The following is a 12,700-nucleotide window of genomic DNA, read 5'->3' on the forward strand; positions in this document are numbered from 1 at the left end:
GATGTTGTAACGCATTATGATGTAAGAATATAAGATCGATAGACTTGACGTGTTCCTAAATGACGGTTTCCATAAAAATTTTATACCCGAGTGAAATACCTGGAGCCAATACTGTACCAGATGCATTTATTGCACTGTTCATGCTTACCTATGTCCACAAGACAGTGTCGTAGTTTCCTTGTGGCTGCTACATGCTTACCTATGTCCACAAGACAGTGTCGTAGTTTCCTTGTGGCTGCTACATGCTTACCTATGTCCACAAGACAGTGTCGTAGTTTCCTTGTGGCTGCTACATGCTTACCTATGTCCACAAGACAGTGTCGTAGTTTCCTTGTGGCTGCTAATAAAAGATCCTTAACCACAAGTGACTGTGGTGCACCATCTTTGGGTCTCGGCGTATGTTTTCTTTGTTGTCTCAATGTCACTGCATAGAGTTCCTCAAAGAGGACTAAGGGAACGAGTGTCCATTTATTGCTCTACTTACAGACCCTACGGGTACAGCTGCTATGGAGACAACTTCGTTCAGAGACTCGATACACAGTGTGAATGTGATCCAGACGTTGGGGGAAGAGCGGGGTTGATTACCCAGACAATAGGAATACCTCAATTGAATGTGCTGGGGTTGAAACGAATGACGACGCAGTGCTCCGGGGAAATGCTAGGGGACTCGACTATGCGCGCTTGACGATTGATGAGTGGTTGATGACGACCAAAACAAAAACAAGAGGAAAGTTCCCGAACCATGACCAAGACCAGAGATATCCTCAAGAGCATGATACCAGCACAAACTCCTTATCCAAAGTTAAACTTCGCAGATCATCCCCGCGCATGAATAACGACGGCAGGCGACTGAGCTGCCAAGCCTAAATGAAGAGAATTGGACATTATAAGGTGGTATCAAGAAGCACGAGATGGAACAACGGTCACTATAACCCGGAGGATTACCTGAAGAAACTTCAGCAGGGTCGTGGCAAAGAAGCCAAGGATGAGAAAGCAAAAGAAAGCGAGAACAAGGACGGCCCACCCCGTCATGTCCAGAAGCTATGCTCCGTTGATAGTAGTCTTACCGTCTCCACGAGCATTTTGAGTAGCCTTCGGATTTGGAGCGGGCGCCTGGTTGTTAACGTAGTTGCCGTTCGAGCCAGCCGCGGCATGAGGGGCGGGAGCCTGGGATGGAGTGTCATCGAACTCATCATCGTAATACTCCTCTCCTTGGTTGTCTGGCTGACCGTTATCAAGCGGTTGGTCATACTTCTGATTCGAGGGTGGATTTTGTGTTTGTTGGTTCGCATTCCCGTTATTTTTCGCCGCAGCTTTCCCACCCTTCTTTCCCTTTCGGCCTTTCATCCTCGCTTTCTCCAACAATCGCCGCTTTTCAGCCATCCGCTTTCGCTCTTTTCTGTCTTTGATCTCATACTGTCGAACCAAAGCTTCGGGAGGTGAGCCAAAGATACTTTCGTACTCGCAGAATTCACATATCCATATATCCTCTCTATTGGGAGGATGGTGGAAATTAGTATACTCCTGCTGAAGGCGACGTTGACGAGCGGCAAGAGCATACTCTCTACCTGGCTTACGTCTAGGCTTCTTGGGCTGCTGTGCTCCCTGCTGGGTGTTCTGACCTTGCTGCTGGACTGGTTTCTGGCCCGCGGCCCCGGCCTGCTGTGTCCCGTTCATATTTGGGCTCGTCTGTGTGCCCTGAGTTGCGACATTACGTCGGACGTGGTGTGAAGGAGGTACGGGTATCTGATTTGGGAGTGGCCCCGTGGACGTATTGGATGTAGAGTGCCATGCTCTGTCCGCCTGAGAGCCGGGGGGGAGTGCTGGGAAAGACCCATTTTGTCCAGGCCAGACCATCTTGTTTGCCGAGTCTGACCCGCAGGTGAATGTGAATTGCGTTTTCTGAGGAGTAGTTTTCTGAGCTTGTTGTTGGAGCAAGCTCACATTCTCATTCCCTACCTGAGATTGTTCTGCCTGTGCATTTGCAATAGCTGTAGAGATGATGCCGCCCTGGTCAGGTGGGGGGCCTAGGAGCTCTTAGTTAGCCATGTCTCAATCAATTCCAGTACCAATAAGCGTGCCTTTGTTGTTCGCACCGCCCCCATTGTAGTCACGCTTAGATCCACCAATTTTTGCAGCATTCACGGCATTTGTGGAAGTTCCCAGCACTCGTCGCTCACTTGATGTCCTTCCAGAAGACCTCGCGTATCGACCCCGCCCAGCACCCGATATTCCCGTACCTGAAGATGTAGTCTGCATTGCAGAAGACCCTGAACCGTAGTAATGTCCCACTCCACCTTCGCCGTCCTCGTGTGCAGACACATCCCGCGGATGGGAAGATATACCCATGCTTGCCATCTCCGCCGAGAGGTTGGTGTGGTGCGTATTTACACTGCCCATATTTGGTATCTTCCGTTTTTTCTTGTTGTTTGTATTCTCAAAGGATTCATAACCGTCTGCGGATGATGACGTCGAACTTGGTTTCGAAAAATTATTTCCTATCTCGCCTGCTGCCTTCGCGCCAATAAGATTCCGTGTATATTGTAATAAACTTGGCGAAGACTGAAGCGCGGCAGCTCGCTCGTCCTCTTCCTCGTCACTTTCCAACTCCGAGTGGTCTCCTCCACAGTTGCAAGTATGTTCGTGTTCACCTCGTTGCTGCCGGCTAGCAATGTTTGAGGCTTTTTCGATCTGACTGTAAGGAAAGCTGAAAAGTGGAGCGGAGCTTGGTGGAGCAGGAGGGTATACTATTGATTCGGCCTGTTCGGGTGAGAGTCGAGCTCGAAGACGTCGTTTTGGGAGAGGGCGAATGGGTCGGTCGGGGTACATGGGTGAGGTGGTGTCGGGCGAATGTCGAAGGGGCGACGAGCGAGACCACTCATAACCTACCCAAGTGAGTGTACTAGTTAGTATATATCCTAGAAGTCGATATATGTCCTGGTGGAGCATGTTGTGTTGTTGTGGTGGTTCGGAGATGGAAAGAAGAACTTCGGTTCGGCGGTGGGAGAGTGTTTTGGAGACGAATACGCACCGGCAGTAGCTGCTGCCATATCTGTACAATATTGTCTAGAAAGTCCCAGCGGACAGTATTCCAACAGTGATGTATTCCAATGCGTGTGGCGGCTTTAAGAGTCACGGTCTATCGATCTCTAGACAGTCAAGCCGGTCAGCGGAGTGTGTCGATGTAGCAAAAGTTCTCACGGACTAACTAACAGGTAATGTATTGTAACAGTAATTCCGGAAGCAGCGCTTAGAACGGTGTACGGGTTAAGGGCAGTCAATGGGAAGGAAATGGCTGTCGGGTAGGTAGGTGCATGNGTTCTCAAAAACGAGCGATTACACATTCGCCAACTGCCGAGCCACACGTACGCAGTGTGATGTGTTCCTCTATGCCGACCAAAGGCCCCACGACTGCAGGCAAGCAGATGTATATGAAACAAGGCGCGTACAACGGGCGACGATAGCAAGCCGTATGGGTAGGATGGTGGGTTGAAGGAGATATTAACGCTGGTGCCATGCCGGCCTTCTAGAAGACTTGGTGGGAGGCGCTAATATTAAAAGGGGATTGGTAATATCTCCTCCTTTCCTTCACAAAAGGTCGCAATGGCCTGTAAGATTACTGTCCTCCTTTCAATTTTATCTGTAAAAAGTAAATGGTCGCTGCTTTCTCTGACCCTGCAGCCACTTGGCTAAGCTCTCGGGCACGGGTACATCCTGCATTTTTGAAGCTGGACCCGTGATGAAGTCTCCCACTGCGCCACCTTTAAAACGTAAGGCGATGGTCTGGGATAATCAATCTATAATCTCTCACCAAACAGTGACAGCTGTAATCTGCCAAAATTATTAATCAGGGAAAGTCTATTTTTCTAAAAAGAAGTACACTCAAATATTTAATTTTCGTCGTCTCAGCCATTGCAATAGATTTGTAATACAGCCACTCTTAGTCGGTATGAGAGTTCTCTTTGAAACCCTCTCACTTAGTGTCCTTTGATGGTTGAAATAATCCGTATGTTTCAATAACGTATTAACTACTCGGTAAACATGATAAATCCTGCCAATAGATCCTATCTAAGCTTTAGAGCGTCCAAGGGTAACAGGTTTGACAACGAAGATCCTCATATCAACTGAAGTGTCAAGTGCACTATGTACACGTATCGCATCTCTCATTTATGATTTCGTTTTTGTGCATCGGGATAGGCCCATTATAGTCATGGTAGATTCTCATAAGATGAATCGATGTCTTTTTTAATTCCTCAATCATATTTGAATCTTAAACAGCTAACACGGTATCGTTAATTTAACAAAAGAACCTTATGCCGCAAAATCATACCAGCATGCCAAGCCTCCGGAGTGGATCATTGCCTTCCGAGATTCGGAGACCGAAGCTCACATCCCCGCATCCCAGGCAGGAGAATACACTTTTATCTGTTCGCAATGGACCACAGTCGGGATCCTTGCCCTTGGGTGGCCTTGAGCGACTTTGGTGGTGCTTTCTGTATGGGTGTATGCCTCCCGTTTCTACTGTACTGATCGTCTAACGCTAACTTGTCCCTACGTCAGGCAATCGGAGGGGCAGTATGGCAGTACGTACCACTCCTCCTAATATACCGACTATATTAACCAAACTAATGAAAATATTTTTCGTTTAGTGGCGTGAAGGGTTTCCGGTAATCCTTGAGCTACAGCTTCTCAAAGAACCCAAATATACTGAAGTCCCATTAGAAATAGTCCTTATGGAGAACGTCGAATAGGCGCAATCACGGCAGTGAAAGCCCGGGCTCCTGTGCTAGGAGGAAACTTTGGAGTTTGGGGAGGATTGTTTTCCACATTCGATTGCGCAGTGAAAGGGGTCAGGTAAATACTGTTCAATTGAACTTCTCAGGGTCTCGCCCCACTCCTTCATCAAATCGTGCTCATACCTGGTATAGGAAGAAAGAAGATCCTTGGAACGCCATAATTGCGGGCTTCCTCACTGGTACTACTGCCCCTTCTCCACCTCGTCTTACCACCTCTTTTTTCAGCAATATGTTTTTCTCCGAATACAAGACATGGTAGAAAGCGTACGCTAATATAATAATATCAGGTGGTTCGCTTGCTGTCCGTGGAGGTGCAAGAGCCATGAGGAATGGAGCGATTGGCTGCGCAATACTTCTCGCTGTTATCGAGGGCGTTGGAATCGGTTTCCAGCGGATGATGGCTGAAAATACACGATTAGAGCCACCACCTCCCCCTCCACAGGCAAACATTGCGACCGCGTAGTTGCCTAAAATTATGGATAAGAGTGAGCTCTCACCAGATATTAGACGCTTCCGTTCTCTCCACAATCGAGTTTCGCGGATTCTGTGCTCAGAGTTTTTTCCATTATATTACCGTACTCTATTGGCCCAGTTTGCGAAGCATGGAGCACGGTGTTATGGTGTTTTGGTTTCATTTTGTATTATTTAGACACTCTGGTGTCCTGAGAAGGCGATTATACCAGAACCTCGCCATCTGTGTCGTGGAAACTACGCTCAATATCACAAGCTGCAATAGATATAGCATATATGTTATTTTCGTTGGACACTATAGCTTCCTAGGTTGGCGTTTTCTCGTTTGAGGTGCGAGAGATTTAAGATCGCAGGAATATTATCCTTATAATGCTAATCAATTACCATCCTACCTAAGTTTGTATTAATAGACTGCTTTCATGATCTTGAATGCTTTCACTAATATCGGCGCACTAAATCCGTAGCAGTATTTAATAGCATTACAGGGTTAACTCATCCCGGCCAAATATCTAAAAATATCCCTTTAACGGTTAGGTCCTATGAGAGTTGGACCGTGCGCAAACACTATCCCTTCCGCTGGTAGGGTCCTACGAGAGGCGGACCGTGCGCGAACACCAGAATCAAAAGTTCGCGTATGGTCACGGAGCCTCGATCCTATTGATTCTATTGGCCAACTCTTATCGATAACAGTAGGACGAAATGTAAGAGTATGCTCAAAAAAAACTGCATATAGGGAAATTTTACTAGGCGAGAACTTCAAAATTCCAAGTCGTTTTGCGAGGCGTCTTGATCACGTCTGCGTACACAAGGTACCGCCATAGTAGGACTTAGCGAAAATCGCGAAAATCAAAGTTCCCTCTATGCAGTTTTTTTTGAGCATACTCTTACCAGCGGAAGGGATAGGTAAAACTCCTTAGTACGATACCGGGTATATAACGATACCATTGGTATTACGATCTACACGCCCTGATCAAGCCTTTTTTGGTGTAATTAACGATAATCTGACTTTTGACGATATCGTTAGGTGCCTCCACCAAAATCGGTATAACCAGTTTTAATTCGTCGGATTTGGCCTTACCTTATCGCAAGTTTAGCTATTAACTTTTATCAAAATCTGTTAAATTAAACCTTAGGTCTTACCCTCCATACTTAATTCTACCTTATTAATTATAAGTAGGTCTCGAAATTCTAAGAGGCCATGTCGTTATGGACTCTAACTTTGAACGCCAGAAAATACGCGCCCACCACTAAAAACACCCCAGTACTACAATTGGAGGTTGCTCGCTGGGCAAGCGACTTCCTCCATCGAAAAATTAATTAATCCTCGATATTAGAAATACTAAGCGATAAATTTAAGCAGCTTAATCTAGCTAAATTGCCTTGCGGGTAAGGCCTATGAGAGCACGTAGCAGAGCTTACGCTGGACCCGATCGCGATACGGAAACAGATAAGGAGGACGCCCAACAACCTCAAATTAAGCTTAATAAGGTGCTAGAGGCCTTATAAACCCTTCGATTGTATAAGGAATAACAGGAAGCTGGTAATAGAGAGGTTATTATAACTCTATTAAGGCACAATTGTTAAATTTGAGATTGACGGCTTTAAAACACTGGGTGGTGATTACCTCTTTTTTTGGTAGAGCCAGTTGCCCAATTACGGCTTCGCGCATGTAGATACGCAATACATACTATAATTTTGATTTTTGGTGTATCTTGCATACAAAACCTGAATACAACGATACCATTGGTATTACGATACGCTCGGCTGCAGAAGCCATATCGTACTAAGGAGTTTTGCCTGTAGAATCAAAAGTACGCGTATGATCACGGAGCCTCGATCCTATTGATTCTATTGGCTGATGAGAGATTGGCATGTGGCTTGGAACGCTAATCTTAGTGTGGAATTGGTGATGCTTTGGTATCCCTTGACCCGTCAATTCGCGTCCAATGGTTATCGATAAGGACTAGCCAATCAATCGTGCTAGATTTAACGCCCCGTTCTGAATATTAAGCTTTTGATCTATAGTAATTTGATATACACGCCTAATTTTGGGAGTCAAGTCGCTCGATATAGGGCTGCTAGCACTTGTCCTTCCTGCAGAACCGTATTTTGCATTGTAGTAGGTAATTAATTGATGGAATCTATAGGTCCACGCACTGTTTTGAAACTGGTGTTCGCGCACGGACCACTTACTCCTTAATACGATATGGGGTATATAACGATATCCTCTACATTACGATCTACACCCCTTGATTAACCCTTTTTTGGTATAATATTACGATAATCTGACTTTTGACAATATCGTTAAGCACCTACCACCAATATCGGTATAACCAGTAGAGAAGTTGTATAGGAAAGAGTCCTATTTAGCCCGTGAGGTAAAATCTTAAGCCTTTTTTAGTATTAAAGCCCCGTTTTTCCTGCTTATTCACCTTACATGTGACTCTTTATATAACAATACCATTGGTATTACGATAAGTTCGGCCGAACAAACGGTATCGTATTAAAGAGATTTAACTGTAATCACAAAATGATAGATAAATACGAAGGTAGCAACACCATGGAAAAGTTTATTTTATATATCCGAAGGACTAGTGGAAAATTCTTAGCATCATCTTGCTGCTTTAATAACTGCGTAGATTTCGCTTTAGATTATCCTTTTCAAGGTTCTCTTAATACGAAAATGGAGCTATCCAAGGAGAGGATTGAAGATTTTATCATCTCCGGAAGTGCACGCTAGAATCGTTTAATATTCTTTAGCAATCAGGAATTTTTACTCTGTTTAGCCCTCATTTGCCCTAGGGCCGTACTCTCCGAACCTCATTGACAAGACCACAGCTTTAACAGATACAGCAAAACTCTACTGAAGTCCATATAATAGACTCTCTTCCATACCTTCAAGGTTATTAAATTTCCAGCCTTCTCAACATTATATTAAGACTATTCCTTAAACTCCTGCTCTCCCATTCACACATTATCCCTCCAGCCAACTTCACCACAGAGACCTGCCTGACCATTCACATTCCTACACGGTGACGTGACTCCCTTCGCTCACTTGGTCCTAGCATAAACAAACAATTCCCCTTCATCAATATCCCGCCTTATTCCTCCCGAACCCCGTCAACCTTTCACACTTTAACATCATGGAGCAACCCGAAGATGTCGAAGTCGCTCTCGCACACGACCGCGAGCACCGATTTCATTCCAGCGTTCTCTGCCGCTACTCGACACTCTTCAAACGCCTCTTGACGCAAGAAAACGCAGCACGCCTCTCTACCCGCGCTAAATCGCAAGGCGTCACGACGCGATTCCGAATCGAGCTGCACGAACTTCCCCCGGCCGGCGGGAACGTCGGAAAACTATGCCCAATGGCGAGTACATCCCACGAACCCCTAAAGATATCTTCCACTAACCACCACTAGGAGCTCGATTCCATGGCCCGCGCGATGGTGGACTCAGCCTATGGCCCGATGCTCCCACTAAACGAGAATGGGAAAGTCCCTCTGAAGCTCTTCGAGCACTACGAGAACATCTTCGGTGCCTACTACGGCAACGACATCATTATCAACGACGTCACCATTGCAACCGCACTCGAAGACGCCGTCGGACTAATCGAAGTCGCCGAATACCTCGGCTCAATGGCCGTCGTTGCAAAATCCATTGACATCGCGTTGTTCAAGCAAGGCCAGGTGCTGTTCCGCTCGATTGCATCAAAGCCAGATGCCTGGGTCGATCTGGCGTATCGCATCAAGTCCGAGCTGATCTTCAAGGAGTCCGTCATCCATCTCGTCGGGCAGTGGAACGGGCTTGGCGACGAGATCAAGCGGCATATGCCCACTGAAGTCAGGAATGTATGCGAGAAGCACCACGAGCAGCTGCGGGAGCGCTGCAAGTTGGTGGAGATGAAGGTCGCAGCGATATATCCATCCGGTATTGAGCGGACGGAGCCGAGCCAGATACGCCGCGAGAATTACGCTAACGATGTCATGATTTGGATTTCGCTGTCCTTCTTCCGCCACTGGTTTGCGCAGGCCATCATCGCTGGTCGCGGCTACTTAGGGAAGGATGGTGGGTATGCGCTGTACAAACAGTTGGCGGCAGGTGGCGACAAGTACATGAATAAGCTTATCATGAATGGATTTCACGCGCGCTTTGCCATGACCAAGAAGGGGCAAAACGTCATTGAGAATCACCTGCTGGAGATCAAAGAGTGCATCAGGCAATGCGTTGCCCAGAGTGGAATCATGGAGACTGACAGCCAGCTCGACACTCACAAGTACGAGCCGACATATCTTACCAGTGTGAAGATTGAAAAGGGCGATTACCCGTGGATTGGAGATACCAAAATCACCAGGGTCGTGTCCAAGCGTGCGAGAGATGTAGAAGAAACAGATGAGGAGGAAGTGGAAGTGGAATTGGACTCGGACCCGGACTACGAGGACTTAAGCGGGCCTACTAAGCGCATGAGNGGAGCATGAGGAGAAACCGACGAAGGCTGAAGGCACTTACGAGGTAGCATCTATCCTAAATGAGGGGATGGAATGCTGTCCCTAGTAAAAGTAGAGTCTGCGCAACTCTTTTATTTCATGGCTGTTTGAACACCCAAGGCTTCTAAACACATGGGCTGATGTTCTGGCGTTTCTAAAGCTAATTGCTTGGTGGGGTTTGCACACATTTAAACCAGCTCAAAGACGGAGAGCTGGTGCCTCTAATGGTAATTTTGTACAATAGTTATAAGAAGTGCACTAACTTCTGACCCAAACTCCTCTATCTCGGTGCTTCTGATTTCGACCTCGCCTTTACAGAACCTCCAAACTAGTCATCGTACCCCTCAGGTATCTGCCGCGGACCTTTAGGTACTGCAAAAAAATAGTAAGCTACCTTCAGGATGTCTTTCATGGGGCTCCGGAAGAGGGATAATGAGGGGAACATACTCGGGTATGTTAGTGGGATCTTCGGCCTTGGTCCGTCTCCAAAGTATCTTCGAATCGGTGGCGCAGCCAATATTGTGACAGGCCCCATTGAGCCGATAACGATCGAGTAGAAGATGGCGGGTTTCTCATGGGAAGCCCACCGCATATAGCGGATTGGCTGGCGGAAGAAGTACGGAGCGGACGACATGCTGAATGACGGGGAAATGCCGATTCGTGGAGGAGATTATGATAATTTTTTCGGCACTTGCTGACGGCCTGGAAGCAATTGACGTGATACGCGGCCGAATTGAAGCTCCCTCGAGCTGTCTTTGCAGTGGTGGGTTCACTCGAGATTGACTGTCTTCAGACGCCGGAAGACGCGATTCTCCGGCAACCAACTCTTGGCAAAAGCATACGTCTCCTTCAAGAGCTTGCTTCAGCAGCTGGCGACAATTGTTCACGGCAGCCTCCAACATGCGCTGGTTATTTTCTTTTCTTCTACTAGCACTGCTGGGAGTGGTGCAGGCGTTAAGCTCCAGCGGAAACCGGTTACTGGTTGTACTCGAGGAATTGGCTGAGAAGGACAAGTATTCAGAATTCTGGAAAGACCTTCAATGTGGGCAGCTTCAATCACCAATACCCAGCCTCGCAATAAAGAATATTTAGATATGAAGATTACTAATATTACATTCCTGCAGCTCGAGGATTCCACCTAACATTCGAATCACCAAAGAATGAAAAGCTCTCCGTTTTCAAGCACGGCGAGCGGGCTTACGACAACCTCATCCTCTTTCCCCCTAAATCAAAAGGCTTCGGGCCATCTTTGACACCAAATATTCTCCTCGATTTTCTCAAGAAGGACGGAAACATCCTCCTAACTCTATCTGCCGATCACCCGACTCCAAGCGCTATCATCTCCCTGCTCTTGGAGCTTGACATCCACCTCCCTAGCGACCGTAACGCCTTGGTTGTTGACCACTTCAATTATGACAGTGCCTCCGCTCCCGAGAAGCATGATGTGCTGCTCGTATCTCCTCCGAAATCCATTCGGTCAGACCTGAGAAACTACTTTGCTGGAGAGGGCACAATTGCCGTGCCTCGCGCAGTGGGACAAACCCTTGGAAATGCCGGTCCACTCCTGGTGCCTATCCTCCGCGCCCCTAGCACCGCTTACAGCTACAACCCGAAGGACGAGGGTGATGTCGTAGAGGATCCGTTTGCTGTTGGTGAGCAGCTTTCGCTCGTCTCCGCCATGCAAGCCCGCAACTCTGCGCGACTTACAGTTCTCGGATCCGTGGAGATGCTGCAGAATGAGTGGTTCAATGCCAAAGTTAGCTCTGCAGGGAAACAAGCCAAGACTGCGAACAAGGAGTTCGCCAAGAAACTGTCAGGTTGGGCCTTCAAGGAGTTGGGTGTGCTTAAAGTTGGGAAATTTCAGCATTATTTGGATGAAGGCAATATCAAGAAAGTAGCGAATAGGAGCTCGGTCAGCGTGTCAGAGCAGAACCCCAAGATCTATCGCATTAAGAACGATGTGGTATGTTGTCCCATCTCTTACGCAATATCGAGAACTTACCAACAGGCAACAATAGTCCTTCACCATCGAGATCTCAGAATATGAAATTGATCACCTCCACCCCTTCAAGCCTCCAAAGGGCGACAAGGTCCAACTAGAATTCACTATGCTCTCTCCTTTCCACCGTCTCAACCTCGAACCCGTTGGCTATACCGCCAACAGCACCATCTTCGGCACATCTTTTACCCTGCCTGACCAACACGGTATCTTCAACTTTCGCGTCAACTACAAACGTCCATTCCTCACCACAGTGGATGAGAAGCGGGAAGTCACCGTGAGGCACTTCGCGCACGACGAGTGGCCCAGGAGTTGGAAGATTAGTGGTGCGTGGGTATGGATTGCAGGTATCTGGGTCACGGTTGCGGGATGGATTGGATTTGTCGCGATTTGGCTCTACAGCGAGGCGGCGGACAAGAAGGGCTTGAAGAAGACGCAGTGATTGCGTGGTTAAAGATGTGTCTGCATAGAACTTCAATATGGGCCATAGGGTATAGGACTGTATTATGGAATGCAAGAAAAAGTTCTTTGAAGATTTTGACAAGGAAAGCAAAGTATCGTAAGGAAGGAATCCATTTTGATGCATGATTTTTCATAGGTATCTATTCCTTCGCAAGCCTTTTTGTCTTGTCTTCGTGTTAATGTGAGGGATTCGCACTGTGAAACACAATTGGGTCGCTAGTCCGCCTTTCTTCACCGGTGGAATAATCTTACAGGAAGCCGAACAGCCTTGTCTAAGCCAAAGAGGGCAGCGTGCATACATTGAATTAAAGCGTCTCATGTCAAACGCGCTGATCGAAAAGTTTTGGTGCAATCTCCGCCTTTCGCCAGGAAGCGAGGTTCGGAAAACCGGGCAAGGTTAAAAGACCGAAGTTGCACGATTCCAGGGTGGTTCGTATTTAGATCCTATTTCCTTCATCGCCCGTATCTTTCTTCCATCACACACC

The 12,700-nt window shown here is 47.2% G+C and overlaps 5 protein-coding genes across 5 annotated transcripts; 3 read left to right on the top strand and 2 right to left on the bottom strand.

Annotated features, from left to right (window-relative positions):
• Window positions 1-1,041: 1,041 nt before the first annotated feature.
• K441DRAFT_673517 (uncharacterized protein) lies at window positions 1,042-3,050 on the bottom strand (the record flags this gene model as incomplete). The annotated part of the gene is made up of 3 exons (XM_067650657.1): window positions 1,042-2,027; window positions 2,070-2,885; window positions 3,032-3,050. The coding sequence occupies 3 exons, from the start codon at window positions 3,048-3,050 to the stop codon at window positions 1,042-1,044; spliced, it is 1,821 nt and encodes a 606-aa protein (XP_067509574.1).
• A 1,384-nt stretch (window positions 3,051-4,434) lies between these two features.
• Window positions 4,435-5,259, top strand: K441DRAFT_537672 (mitochondrial import inner membrane translocase, subunit Tim17/22; the record flags this gene model as incomplete). The annotated part of the gene is made up of 6 exons (XM_067642493.1): window positions 4,435-4,503; window positions 4,561-4,583; window positions 4,650-4,667; window positions 4,723-4,854; window positions 4,929-4,975; window positions 5,084-5,259. The coding sequence occupies 6 exons, from the start codon at window positions 4,435-4,437 to the stop codon at window positions 5,257-5,259; spliced, it is 465 nt and encodes a 154-aa protein (XP_067509575.1).
• Window positions 5,260-8,410: 3,151 nt separating this feature from the next.
• K441DRAFT_673518 (uncharacterized protein) lies at window positions 8,411-9,745 on the top strand (the record flags this gene model as incomplete). Its single annotated transcript, XM_067650658.1, has 2 exons — window positions 8,411-8,617; window positions 8,690-9,745. 2 exons carry the CDS (start codon window positions 8,411-8,413, stop codon window positions 9,743-9,745), a joined length of 1,263 nt encoding a protein of 420 aa, XP_067509576.1.
• Window positions 9,746-10,082: 337 nt separating this feature from the next.
• Window positions 10,083-10,388, bottom strand: K441DRAFT_537368 (NADH-ubiquinone oxidoreductase 9.5 kDa subunit; the record flags this gene model as incomplete). The annotated part of the gene is made up of 2 exons (XM_067642478.1): window positions 10,083-10,126; window positions 10,202-10,388. 2 exons carry the CDS (start codon window positions 10,386-10,388, stop codon window positions 10,083-10,085), a joined length of 231 nt encoding a protein of 76 aa, XP_067509577.1.
• Window positions 10,383-12,529, top strand: K441DRAFT_652454 (Dolichyl-diphosphooligosaccharide-protein glycosyltransferase 48kDa subunit). Its single transcript, XM_067647369.1, has 3 exons — window positions 10,383-10,796; window positions 10,879-11,717; window positions 11,773-12,529. Exons 1-3 carry the CDS (start codon window positions 10,655-10,657, stop codon window positions 12,193-12,195), a joined length of 1,404 nt encoding a protein of 467 aa, XP_067509578.1. The 5' UTR covers window positions 10,383-10,654; the 3' UTR covers window positions 12,196-12,529.
• Window positions 12,530-12,700: the final 171 nt, after the last annotated feature.

This window comes from Cenococcum geophilum (genome assembly GCF_001692895.1).
Source record: "Cenococcum geophilum 1.58 unplaced genomic scaffold K441scaffold_3, whole genome shotgun sequence".
In the NCBI taxonomy this organism is placed as follows: Eukaryota; Fungi; Ascomycota; class Dothideomycetes; order Gloniales; family Gloniaceae; genus Cenococcum; species Cenococcum geophilum.